At 45.8% G+C, this 14,285-nt stretch overlaps 1 protein-coding gene across 13 annotated transcripts in view; it reads right to left on the minus strand.

Moving 5' to 3' along the window:
* The window catches only part of Lar (tyrosine-protein phosphatase Lar), a 279,097-nt gene that overhangs the window by 168,069 nt on the left and 96,743 nt on the right, over positions 1-14,285 (minus strand). For all 13 annotated transcript variants that reach the window (XM_069127175.1, XM_069127169.1, XM_069127168.1 and 10 more), the window contains one exon: positions 7,335-7,473. In XM_069127175.1, coding sequence (XP_068983276.1) covers positions 7,335-7,395 — 61 coding nt within the window. In that variant the 5' untranslated portion in view covers positions 7,396-7,473. The remainder of the gene's footprint in view (positions 1-7,334; positions 7,474-14,285) is intronic.

The raw sequence follows: 14,285 nt of genomic DNA on the forward strand, positions 1-14,285 counted from the left end.
AACGTGATCTTGTATTAGCCTTGAGAGCGAGACTTTTGAAACAGTTGCAATGTTACCGGTGACAGGACAGTAGACAACTTTTGAGAGACCTGGCACGCGAGATGGCAAGCTCGAGGACGAAAGACAAGACCGGAGAGAAAAGATGCGTCGCACGAAGGAAGGAAAAGTAGCGTGAAAAATAGACGTGACGTAAAATTGAAAATGTACCCGGGACACGCACCAAGACCGCCTCGGGGCTTCGAAAATCCATTGCCGAGGAAAGCGTTGACCTCGTTGCTACACCTGCAACGTCTCGAGTGGAAAAGCCGACGGAAAGGGAGGGAAAGCAAGAAACGAAAGCTAGTACCTGCTGGTAAGACGATCGAGATTCTCATTTTATGCAAACGTAGCCGATATCTTGCAACTTGGAAGTCGTGCACTCTTCGCTAGTTATCTGGAATAGCTCGTTACACCTGCATAGGCGTATCGCAAGCGTGAGAACACGCAATCATCGACGACTATTTTTCGACCAATCTTTCGCCCTTGGAATCGTTTTATTATCGCCGAAAGAAATGGAAATCCCTTTTATCGTACTTTCAATTGCCGTTCCTTCCGACAGCCAAAATCTCGTACGACTGACACATGTTGGAAAAATCGACGCGAGATTCCCTACATCGACACGCGAACATCTTTCGAAAAGGGAAAGAAAATAGTGGGTTTTTTTATCGCGGGAATTACCACGATATTATTCGAGGTACTGTGTAAGGAGGTACGGTTATTACGGCAGTTATTGCGAATTATGGTGCTACTATGTGGAACAGCGACATTCTCGCGCCGTCCATACAAATGCAGGTACGAGAGTGGAGAGTAAAGGGGCCGGGAGAGTGTGCCGCCTTTCTTGCCTATACTTCTCGAGGCTCGTTATAATAGTAATCGATAAGTAACTCAGCGTGATCCTACGTGCGGCTAATGGACCGATTTAAAGTGTAGGACGCGATACGAAGCCAAGTCGAAGTAAAGCAGCCATCGACACGTGGACGAATAGCGACGAGAACTCGGCAGAAGCTTTTGAAACAGCATCGTGTTCGTCGACAATCGAATTTGTTACGTGACATCGAGCATCGGTGAACTTGACGAGAATTTTTATTTCCACTCTGAACAGAGACTCTGAACGAGCAAGGTTTTCCATTCGCGTTCATAGAATCTCCGGTCAATCTTTTAATAATACCAATACTCTGCAAATACTCGTTTACCAACTATTATTTATCGTGATATTAGAGAATTGACCGACTAACAAACTACAGATTAGGCAATTTTCTTCTTAGAATCTTTCAGTTTAAACTCTGGTAGAATCGAGCAAGGATCGATTCTATCGTAATCGCTGTATCATACTAGCCTCTACTTAACCAGACACAACGATGTGTCTCCTTCTTCCGCGTGTTATCTTTTACACCCTGAACGCCATATTCCGTAAATAGGTAAATAAATAAAAAATTGCTGGGTAATCGCATCGCAGTTGGCCGTATCTAACGGGATAAAAGTTGACGAAGCAAGCTGCTGTACGCTACCCATAGGCAAATGGAGTCGGAAACGACGGATTGATCGCGTCTCTTTGGAGTCGCATTTAGAAAAAGACGCGGCGTAGCGACGCAACGTTAATCTTACTCGGCGACAACGTTACTTCGGCCTCTTTATTTTCCAACTTTCGTCTTTGCCGCATCTCCCGCGGGACAGACTCCCCTCGGTTTCACCCTCGGAAAATGGTAGTAGACCCTTGCCTTGCAGAAGGCAGCGATCCATCATAAATTTAATATTCGAAATTTCAAGAATGTTCCACACGCTTTGGGGGCCATCCGTTTCGACCGACGATATAAATTCGCCCGATAATATACTAGCAAGTACAGTTAGTCGCGTTGAAAGACGAAAGTCGCGTTTCATCTTTGACGGTATAGAGCAAGGAAATTGTGCAGCGTGAGCGCGGCAAATTCAGGGTATCAAGAACGCCAGAATGCAGCCGTATGTTTAGCAACATCCGCAAAATTTAATTATTTAGGATAAATTTATTTTGCCGGAGAATTGTGCAACCAAAATATTTCCTGCGCCGTTTGCTTCCTTCTTTTCTTTAACCTTTTTCGCTCATTATAAAGCTTCCGCAGCGAAGGAGAAGTACTAAAATAATTCAAACGAAGCGTTATATCCTACGTTTAATAAATCAAACTGTCACGAGGGGTATACACGAATTTCTGTTCGTGGATTAGTTGTAATTTTCGAGAGCGGGACTGTGCATTTTCCACCTGGGAGAACTGCATAAGTGGATTGTAAATTTGTTCCGTCAATACTATTATCTTTTGATTAGCGCACCTCTCTCGCGACACGCCGCACGCTAATTTAGCAATTCAAAAGGAAAATGACACAGAGAGGCGAAACTACCTCTAGATGGTAAAAGGTTTATATCTCCCTATATATTTGCACATTACAAATGGTTGATCAAAAGACTTTTCGTGTCTCGACTTCGTACAACCGTCCGCTCTTTGAAGAAATGTTTGCTCAAAGAGTGTGCGTAAGTTCTTGCGACACCCACGGTGCAGTTTTCGTAATTTCGCGAATCGTAATTTCGAAATCGGGCAGGAATAATCGGAAAGATTATCTCTGGCTTTTCCACGTTACCATTCGCCGACAACGGAAAGAAGAAAAGTACATATACCCGATATCTACTATTCCCCTTTCGTGCTTATAAAACGGGGAGTAGGGTCATGCATATGCGATGTAATGCATTTACGCCTTCGCATATAATAGCTGCTACGTTATAACAACTCCTTTTCAAAGTACACCGACGTTTTCGCGTATTTTATTTACCGTGGAGCGGATTTAGCGAGCATAGACGACCATAAATTCCCGCTATTTTCAAAATCGTCGAAAGATTCGGGCCACGGCGAGTACGAACGCAACATCGGCGATCGAGAAAACCGCGAACCATTTCCTCCGTCCGTTCGAAACAAGCCCTTTTTTTCCCCTCGAATATATACGTCAATTACACCGATTTCGCATGTGCGAGCCCATGTCTGATGACACTTCGAACTAGATGGGAACATCGAATTGCACTTCGGTTCCCCATAAATTCCACCTCGGTCGAAGAGGGAGAAACGGCAAATAAAAAGCACAGCGAAACTCGCTGATACGTTCGCGATGTTAGCGTCTTCGTTCGACAGATGGTTACCACCTCTTTAACAATTTTGTCCAATATCGTTTATACAATAATAATTTATAACGGTAGATCCTTTCCTCAGTACCGTTTCGTCGATAGATTGAAAAACGCTTGAAAATCGATTTGCGAGAGACGATGTAATCGAAGTAAGAGAAAAACAGGTCGAGCGTCGAGGTATTCGCCGAAGCCAGACAAGCGTTGGAAGTCGCGCGACACTGCGTGGACGCGTTTCGCGTTCGATGCTACGAGAAAATCAGTTTAACTGCTGAACGAACCTTTGCCGCCTACCATGGCTAATCCCAGATCCGCAGGGAAGTTCACGACGGGGGTGTAAACCCGAGAATGTTGCGGCTAAGCTAACCTCCCTCCGTTCTCTTTCCACCTCTTAGTCACCATCGGCTGGTAGCGTTCGGTACGATACCTGCTGCGAGTCTAGGCCAACCTCCGGCTTATCCCGACGACACTCGTTCGATACCGTAAAAGCCTGCGCGAGGGGGGAGGGGGTGGACAGGAAGCAAGAACGAAACGGAGGAGGATGCGCTGGGAGATGGGGGATGTTGGTGGTTGCAAGCTATCCTACCGCCCTGCCAACCGCCTGCTAGCCGAGGATCGCGAGAGACCCCCCGTCAAGGGATCCCATAAAATAGCTCGAGTAACTTTTTTACTTTATCATCCACCGGTCTTCCCGCCAACCCTGTCGATATACCTGAGCTCATACACCTCTACGTACTACAACGCGACAGTGTGTGCGAGCTTTCTCGCCAAGCTAGTCCAAAGCTGCGAATACACTTACTATACGCTGCGATACTCGCTACGACAACCAGCTATTACATCTTACCGCGCGTTACACAACGTTAACCCTCAACCTCCAACTGCTTCTACATTTGTTCCTTTTTTACGTCCATCATTTTATTTCGTCGTTAATATCGATTTTGCAAGTTTTCGTAACTCAAGCGGCTGGAAAAGCCTTTTCTTCCACTACATCAAAGCCACGAGCACACGTGACACTACGACTACTACTGGCTGTTGCACGGGGAATACGGAAGGAACAAACTCGCCCGTGTTTGCCCCTATGATCTTCGACCGCAGAACCAAAGAATTGATTAACAATTCGGTGAAATTTAACAGGGACGAGGCGAAACGAAACGCGAAATAGAATTAGAAAATTTTTAGGTGGCTGTCGGATGGATCATTTTTTTGCTTATCGATGGGCATGTCACTTTCTGACCATTGCGCGTACGCCATGCTTCGACCATTTCTCTCTCTTTTAGAACCTTCCAGCCATTTCGTCGGTACGTCTACTCTGTCAATTACCGATAAAACAACGTGGAATCGTACGGACGATGGTTCAGAACCGTAACGCAGCCGGACGGAATGTAAATTATCGCATCCACTGCAACGATAAATAACGCGCCGAATCCAAAAAAAGAAAGCAGCGTCGCTGCAGCCGGAATGCCACGTTGAGAAAAAAGATCAATGATTCTAAACGGATCGTAGTAGCGAAACGCGGTAGTTGAAAGAATTTCACGCGCAAACGTATTCGAAGCGTTCCCCGTCCTTGCAAAACGGGCCGCAAATTTTTCGCGTTTCTCTTCATCGTTGCGATTCGATACAAAATATTTCCCGTATCTTCTTGTTCTGCAGTTTCGAACCGAACCACGTGGGAAATACGTTGCAATTCCCTTACTTGGAAAGCCAGAGCAACGATTTTAGTCGTAACTAACCTTCGTAAGGAACGCCTGATGGAAAATTTGCATTTCCTTAACCCGCTCGTATTTCTTGGGTAAAAGTTGCCCAGAGAGAGAGAGAGAGAGAGAGAGAGAGAGAGAGATCGTGTTGCTTGGTTTCACGTAAAGGGGAAAAAAGAGCGTATATACATAGTTGATAGACGCGAAGCTAACGGCGACTCGTCGTTACGTTGGCCAGAGAATGGCGGCGCGTAACGGAAACGAAACACGTACCATCCTTTGATTCCACGATATTCATCCGTGTTACCGCGTGATCGACGACGTTCGAATTTAGACGGTAGCCGAGATGACTATTGATTGTTTTGGAAAGCGACAGGAACAAGGGTACGAGTCGAGTTGAACGAACGCAGTGAAACAGGGCGAGGTGAAAGGGTCCGAGTGACGGGAAAGAAGGATAAATAGATGGATAAACATGGATTCGCATCCAGTGGCAGAGTTTTCGCTGCCTCTATTCTCGAGGATGATTTTTCGCGAACGCACGACAGCAAACGAACCTCCTAGGAAATCTTCGTGCACGACCTGGGCTATTTCCCTTTGCACGATGCAGACAGGACAGACAGGACAGACAGGACGAATCTGCATTAACTATGGATTTCGCTCGTACTTCACATCCCTTTTCACAAGTTCTTTTTGCGGTCGCCATCTCTATCGAGCGCCTCCTTTGACCGTCATCTATAAAAGTGGCAACTTTCCGTTTGCGGGCCGATTGATAGAAGCGGATTATCGAGTACAGCGACACCAACGAATTAAAAGGAGGAATTGATACACTGCTAACAACGGATCGTTTTCCTTTCGTGCAACCCATGAAACCCATCGATTCGAAGATGAAAGATGCTCGTTGGAGATAACGAACGGAATTCATTCGAATCTCGCGTATAACGTACCTAATTTTTACATCTCGTCATGTAAAAATACTCGCATCGTGTCACACAGTATCTCGCTTTGAGTCGCGTACATATCATCGACGGTTGAACTTCGAGCGAACGAAATTCGCATTAGCCGATCCGAGTCAAAATCAGAGATTACGACGTAATTAATTGCCTGAAATACAAGGGATATGTCATCGTCATTTTGGAGTCAGCATAAAGCGCGGCTGAATTAGCGGGTATCGAGGCGACGGATTACCGTGTAATGAGCGCGATTACCATGCAACTCGAGTCAATGGTCGCACGCGATTTATCATCGAATCGAAATTCGACTCGTCGGCAACTCGTTGCTAGAAAGAGAACGATCGCAGTACTCGAACAAAGTGTGCGCGATGTGACAGAACAGGTGGGCCCACGAGGCGTTCACCCTGGTCTGTACGTCGAATTTAGTAGCAAGCAGTCTTAATGTCCATAAAACGCTTGGTTGCTTCCCTTGCGTTCGGTGCAACGATTTTACGTGGCTGCAAATCGGTCTCTTCGACCCTCCTTTTGGTCCAATGCGATCACGCGCTACCTGACATCGTTTCCCGACTAGGATCGTGCGTTTTCGACAACCGATAGCCGAATTTGACGATGCGAGACGCGATATATACGCGTGGCTTTTACGAGCCGCTTGAAACGCAACCGTTAGCAAATTCGGAACTTAACGGCATATGGTCGACCATGCGCCAATTCGTCGCGCACTAAAACTAAACGCATCGGAAACGTTTATGTTTGCCAGCCCGCGTACACATACACTGCGACACAACTGCGACCTGCGTTTCGTCGCGTCGTACGACGAACACGCTCGTTATTTGACCGCGGCGAAGCTCAGAGCGCGCATAATTACTCGCTGTTTCGAGGGACGCTCGAGTTTTTTAAACGCGACCAGGGAGTTGTAGCCGTTTAACCATTACGTGATCCTCTTCTTGCTTTACGTACGTATACCGTCGTCATTCATGCCGGGTTAGTTTACAAATCTGGCCCAACCAAACAGTCGTTGACGTTCGAGCTTGCAAACCTCGAACAAAGGCACGTCGCACTAACGCGCACACTTTTACTTTTTTCTTGTCCCCTTTCACGGACGCGCGACGAAAAATTCATCACTCTCGTTTTACGTGCAACGACAGAACGCGTATCGCGTTACAACGTTTTTAATATCAATTAACGCGATCAAACGCATCGAGTCGAGTCGTTAACGTTCAGAGTTTAAAATATCGATGCTTAAAGGACGCGGCTCGTACGAACGTCGATTGTACGCGTCGAAAGGCATTTAGATCGCTGCCAGTGATCTAACGGATGCACGGTTTTGCACGGTTTTGCACGGGTTTGCACGTGCAACGCGTGCACGATTCTTGTTCAGAGTTCTTCACAAACATCCGACACAATATCGTTACACGAAGAATCAAACACTCGGTGGATAATTGGAAACAATGTTCACGGCAATGTCCACGAAAGTCTCTGAAAAGAAGTGGATTTCTCTGGTCGATTACTCACCACCATTCTGCGCAATAATCGGGTCGATAGCCACCAACAGGACGAGGAAGATAGGAGTCATATTGACCACCCTCTTTCCCGTCTTCCCTCGGTCTCCCGTGATCACTGCACACTTAATACCACCGTTGCAGCGTTCCACCTATGAAAAAACAAATCACGCTCGTCATAACATACCACCTTCACACCGCTGCGCTGGACGATATCTTCGGTAGGCCGAAGACGACGATTTGGATCCACCGAGCTCTTCCGAGCGTGTTGCTTCACGATAAGCTGCTGATTAGAACAACAACGAAACAACAACGAAACAACAACGAAACAGCAACGGAAAAGATTCGTTCTCGAGCTGTGCGTTTATACGATCGCCTAAGAATTCGCGATGGATGGGTATTCCGTTGCTCACGAATCACTCCTCGTGAACGTTTCAGCTTGTTGGCGTAACGCGTAAAAAAATACTATTTATTGGTGCTTCGTTCGTAGGTGACAGACAAGTACGGACAAGGGAAACGGAAACGCTTATTCAGCGAAAATCGAACGTAACTATCGACACGCGCCATTTACTACCGGCACGGCGTTCTGTATCCTACGTAGAAATGCGAATCTCGCGAGCACGCTCACACACGGCCAAAGAAAAAAGCGACGAGTTTTTCACCAGCATCGTTAACGATCGTACACTCGTTCGTCGACTGGTGACGAGATCGCATCGAATCGTTCGTCTATTCACATTCTCCCATTCGCACGATGGATTTTCTTCCTGTTTCCTCTCGCGATCCTAGAAACATCGATTTCAAAGACGACGATGCCGAGCTCGTTTCCAAAAAGTAGCCTGTCGATGTATTTCCCCGGGGATCAACGCACTTCTTTTCTGTTTCCTGCCATCGTTTCTCGGCTTCTCCGCTTTACGACGAATTCTACTCCTGCCTCTCGTTATTTCCACAGTGATTCCAACGACCGACACTAATAAGGTATATACCGTGATAGGCGAGGAAGAAGATTGAAAACATTCGTCTTCTTCCCGTATTACCCTTCCGCTTCTTCCCGCAACCTTTCAACATTCCCTTTTCCTTTTTCGTCCAATTTCAACTACCTCCAAACGATTACCTGTACTCTTTCTTTCGATGATTCCACGACCATTCCATATTTTGCACCACTTTCCACTCGAAAGGTGATCCTTCCAACAGTTTTTCTTTAAACTTTGCTAAATCTGTAAACGTCTGCTCCAGTCGTGTCTCCTCGGTGTTACATCTCTTGGCTGTTCAATTCTAATCTCTCCTCTGCCTTTTCGCTCGATTTACCATTCATCACGCTCATCTTCATCTTATCCAGCCAAATTTCCCAATTTTAGCTACCTTTCCTTCTAACTCTCTGTATTTCCTCGTACCAATTTCTCCAACGTAACGGGTACCATTTTGACACTTAAAATTTGGCAAATTTGTTAATCCAGCTACTTGTTAAAAATTCAACCCCTCGAGTATCGTTCGACGAAACGACGAATGCGTAACCTTCGACGAATCAAATTTCAAGGAATCGTCAGCTACTCGAAACGCGATGGGAAACTTTACGGAAACGGTACTGCCTTTGCGCGTGTCCTTTTTCCCTCGATTCGCGTCATATCCTCGGCAAGCCTGTTTCCTTTTCGCTTCTTTCGTTGATCCCGAGCCTCTAAGAACTACGAGCCTCTAAGAATTTTTACGATTTAAAATGGCTGGAGTTAAAGCGATTGTGCGCACAACGTGAACCATTCTCACGACTAATAGCTCGCTTCTGCGTTTCTTGGATTCTTGTACGAACTGTTTGCACCCGTTTCTGTAGAATTTCAATGCCGAGAAGAAATTCGCGCGTCCCAAACGTCAGTCACAAATTCCAACACGATATTCGTCACAGGAACACCTCGGACGTTTCCACGATACGAGAGAGAAGAGCAGCAGGAGGGGAAGAAGAACACGTGCGAATCTTGCCGCAAACTCAAGGTTAAATTGCAAAATAGCCTGCGATATTATAAGATCGCGTTGAGGGTAGTTTTCTGAACGCGCGCTGCGGCTTGACTGACTCATCCCCATACCCCCCGACGATACCCCCTCGCGACCTGCTGTCGAACGATGCGCAAGCGCCATACCCCCTCTGACGCCGACTTCTCAGTACGAAACGCCTATGAATTCGCGCCGACCAAATTTTCAATCGCTTTGAATATTCCGTCTCTTTAGAAAAATGTTGACAGAAATCCGACGCTTTGAAATTCAACTTTAATTCGATTTTAATTCGGGCGCGATCGAACGATATTCACGGAAACGAACTACGCGCTTGATACCACGGCCGTTCAACGACGCGTAAGAAATTCCGAACAAACTCTTTTGGCAGCTTGGAACGACCAACGATCGCAACGAATATTCGTTTCTCATTTCTCGATATTCTGAAAAATATTCTGAGAAAAAGGGAGAAAGTGAACAAACGACAGAGTGGATACGAGAAAAGAAGAAAAGGAGAAGAGAGTGGCGTAGAGAGGGTGGTTTCGGCGCTGGTTTAAACGCGACGCATGCGTTCCCCACGCGAGAGGATGTCCGGGGTGAGCCGTCGCCGTACTCTGGCCGACGTATCGCAGTTTCTAGCTCGATGTTTGTCCGCGTGGTACTCCCAGGGACGGTGCTGCTCGTCCCAACCACGAGGGTGTCGGAATACAAAACACCCCGAGAGACTACGCAATTCGGACCGCTTTGAGCTCGACGAGGAAACGAGAGAATACGCGCGGCACACGGACAACTTACGAGTCGAGAAGAAAGTACTTGTATCGATACATCCGGCAACGAGATCTTCGACGCTTGCGCTCCTGGGCCAACCGACCAAAACTTGCCACCGGTTTCTTTCTTTTTCCTACTTCGGCGCCAAGCTCGGACCCTTCGTCGTTCAACTATGGAACTCGCAAGGCCCCTGGGAGCACGGCAAGCTTCTACCCGAAGTAAACAGTTCGACAAGGAAACCCTCGCCGTCACCGTGATACTATTTTCGACCGGGTAAGTGGCCAATCGTGTGTACTTTCGAACACTTTTTTCTCTTTCGCCTTTTCTCTTGTCGTTCATTATTAACGCGTTGCTAGGAATTGTGTCGATCAAGCCTTTTTTTTATCGTTTCTACCAAAAAAAAAAAAAAAAAAAAAAACCAACCTCGAGCCGAGAAACGCGAATTTGTTCCGTCAATTTGAAACTGAAATAAAACCAAATGGCAGGATTTTGATAGGAGGTTTTAAACGACGCGAAGCTGAAACAACGAAATCGATGACACGACGATAATCTGATGCTATCAACCGATCGTTCGGGATAAACGATCGATATTTACGATATTAAGGCGAAAGTAATCGACTTAATTTACGAGTGTATAGTCCCGTACTCGTTCGGCTACCTCCACAAATTCACTCCTTTAACGTCAGCTGTCGTCGCTTTCGTCACACTAGGCACCTTCGTCTAACTGAGTACATACACCGATTCGCTGCTGGAATATTGGATGCGCACTCGAGAGCATGCCGAACGAACCGCGTAACTAATTTCCAAGCAAAGACGAGACGAAATTACTTTTGCTTCTGATCGCCGAGCCCGCGAATTTGTTCCGCGAGTAAAAGTGCTGCCTTTGTTTCTTTTTTTTTTTTTTATCTTCTCTTAACCATCGTTTACGACATGGTAAGCAACGGGACGAGGAGAAAAGTATCGCAATGGAGGGTCGAAGCGACAAAGCTAATTAAATCGTCTAGCGTGCCGGCGATAAGACCACCACAGTTGGACGATTAGACGTTTATGACTTAATAATAATTTATCCATTAGCGGTCGTGAAACAATAATGCGTTATGTCAACGATTCAGGCTTCTTTCTCGACGCTAAAACGGCCGACGACATTTGTCGAAAATATACGAGAATTCGAAAGTTCGATAAGACAGCGTTTCAGATTCTAAAAATCGTGAAACGGGCGCGCTTTCGCTTCTCTCTTCGCTTTTTTCTTCTCAATCTCGATTTTTTCCATATTGCACGTGGAAATAAAATAGGAAGGAAGGAACCAGCGGACTTTGAGTCAGAGATATAAACAGGTCAACGTAACTTGGCAACGGAATCGTTGAGAAGAACGGGAAAGGACGAGGAGAAAAGATGGAGAAAGACGAGCACCGTAGCGTATCTCCGGAGGGAAAAGCGTGTTCCTTTGCTCCTGGTGATAATAAAAAATTCCAAGGTACGCGTAACTTAATTTAATATCGTGGCCAGTGCACCGTGACCCGATGATAAATCCCTCGGTATCTCTGACCGCGCCGTTTCTATTCTTCCATTCTAAAATCTGCCTACTCTTTCCTCTTACTCGAACAAAAGATGATGGTCGGAATAAGAATAACCAGGAAGTAGCGTGGTGCGCCACTAGGCAAGTCGAGCACTTAAATTAAAGCGAAAAGATCGGCCAAGTACTGCAGGAAATAAGAAACGGCTGGCAAACGATCGAAGCGGGATATCATCCGGTATCGAGTCGACTGCGTAACGTCGTTCTTTGCTTATATCCTGTGTAACTAAACTCGTCGACTGCGCTGTTTTTACGAGCGGGTCGTCACAGAAATACTGTATAAAGAGGCGAAGCTTTGTTCTCAGTTGGGAATGCTCTTCGACGGTGAAAAACGTTGCCGAAAGGCATCGACTGATATTTACGCGCGTCATCCGATAACGTTTACGAGAGATTTTCCATGTTTATTTTTTGCGTTGCGGGTCACAACGTTCTGATGCGATTATCTGGAATTACGAATTTATAATCCAGATTAACGTAATTCTCTGCACTTACAAAGAGTCGGCCACTGCATCGAACGGATCATATTATTTCGTTGCAACTGCAACTGAATTACGACTCCTGAACTACGGGCTGGCGGTAATAATATCGCGTTAATACGAAAAGGTGTCTTTTCTTTCTCGTTTATTATTCCTTTTCGAAAGGTTCCGTCTTTCGGTTTCGATCCACTTTCGGAACCATGTCGTGCATCGTCGCTGGAATTTTTCGAACTTCCGTACGTGTACGTGTTGGTACATTTGCGCGTCTGTGTACAAAGAGAAAAAGAAAAAAGAAGGCGAGAGAAAGAGAGAGAGTGAGAGAGAGAGCGAAGAGGCAAACTGGATGCTGGTGATGCCGGGAACGGCGGCCATGTAAAACGTCGCGGGACAATCGTACATCGTGCACGTTCTAGTAACTTATGAATAAACATTTCTTGACGCCATCCAGTGGAAAATTACTCTCGGAAATGTCCCTATCCTTCCGCCTATTCTTTCTTTTGGTATCTCTACCTTTTTTCCTCGCTGCTTTCTTCTCGCCGCGCTCTCGAAAAGCGAAATTCCCCTCTGTCGTCCGAAACACTGGAAAGACAGTCGATCCGACTTTTCATCGTCGTCGTTCGTCGCGAAAACGGAAACCGACGAAATCGAATTCGCGGTCCGCGATAAAATAATTTGAGTAATTCAACGTTCCACACACACACACACGTGTGTATATATATATATATATATATGTTTTGTTGTTTATAAATTGCAAATCAAGTTCGTTTTATGTAGACTGTTAGTTTGGCATCGGGGACCGCTTCCGCGATTAATGTTGACACGATTTGGGTCGCGTTTGATAATTAGTTGATCGTCACGTTGATATATAATACATATAGCGCTTGGTGCATCCTCTGGACGTGGTAAAAGTGAATTTGTCTCGTGTGCTATCGATGTACTTCGGTGTTGATTTATTAAACAAACTTGGCTAGGGGGTTTTGAACTGAATCCGATATAATAATAACGTAGCATTCGCTACAAATTTCTGTTTCACAAATGTCTAGCGGTTAAATTGAAATGCAATTCGAGCGACGCAATAAACCGTGACTCCGTGCGAAAATTAAAAAATCACACCGTCGAATCCGTATGTTTCACTCTTTCAAAGTAAATTAAACGTGTTCAATTAGCGATTTCTCCGGTTAAATATAATTTACCTTTCAACAATTCGTTAACCTTCTACCTTTGGTTTAGCGTACCGATAATTTATTTTCTGCCCAGTTTATTCGCGAATGTAACGACAAGTTTCGTTCTCGACAAAGGCACGCTCTATTTGTATGTAATTCTAGTGCGTAATTCGCAACTAATATAACAGGAATACGTAATAAGCAAGCGGATCGATCGATCCGTTTGTGTTTAGATTTCGAGTAGGAGAGCTTTGTGACTTGTCGGTTGCCGATCGAAAGTGCCGTTACACAACCGAAGATCGCTACGCTCTTGATAACGTTTCCAGCACTCGAGTGTTATCACGCGGCAAATTTACAGTAATGAAGCACGTAGCCGCGAGAACTAATATGAAAACGGTGAAAATTCGACTCCCGCCGAGAGAACCAACCGTTCTTTTCCCTCCAACCCTCGCTCGCTCTTTCCCCCTTTAATGGCCTTGATCACGAAACCAGTTAAAAATCTACACTCGCCCGAGCACGGAATCGTTTCTTCTATAAGGAAATTCACGGAACCCGCCCAAGGGAAAGATTTCAAAAGTGACCGTGTCGTTATATCGATGGAGTTGCTTTAATTGGCGGAATGCCCTTTAATTGAATCGGTAACTAGTAATCGAAGAGGTGCGTCGTCTTCCCGATCGACGCCAATTACCTTTGAAATCTAAACTACAACACGCGGTACGACGATCATCGACCACCTACGACGAGAAAAAGAACGTAACGGTAAGAGTTGAAACGCGAGAAAGTCGTGAATGTGTCGTAAATGATTCGTCGATGCTGCTACTACTTTTGTAAACGGCAAATGAATATCCACTCCGAGCCAAGTTCTTCCATCGACGGTGATTCAAAGAAAAGCTGATTTGGCGAAGTGCTTGAAACCAAGGAACGGTGGATAGTCGGTAACGAATCCTCCTTCTTCCATGCTCGGTACTTAGAAACGCCGCACCTCGAGACCGAGACCGAGGGCGAGA

This window comes from Bombus flavifrons, chromosome 14 (genome assembly GCF_040668555.2).
Source record: "Bombus flavifrons isolate JBK064 chromosome 14, iyBomFlav1_principal, whole genome shotgun sequence".
Lineage (NCBI taxonomy): Eukaryota > Metazoa > Arthropoda > Insecta > Hymenoptera > Apidae > Bombus > Bombus flavifrons.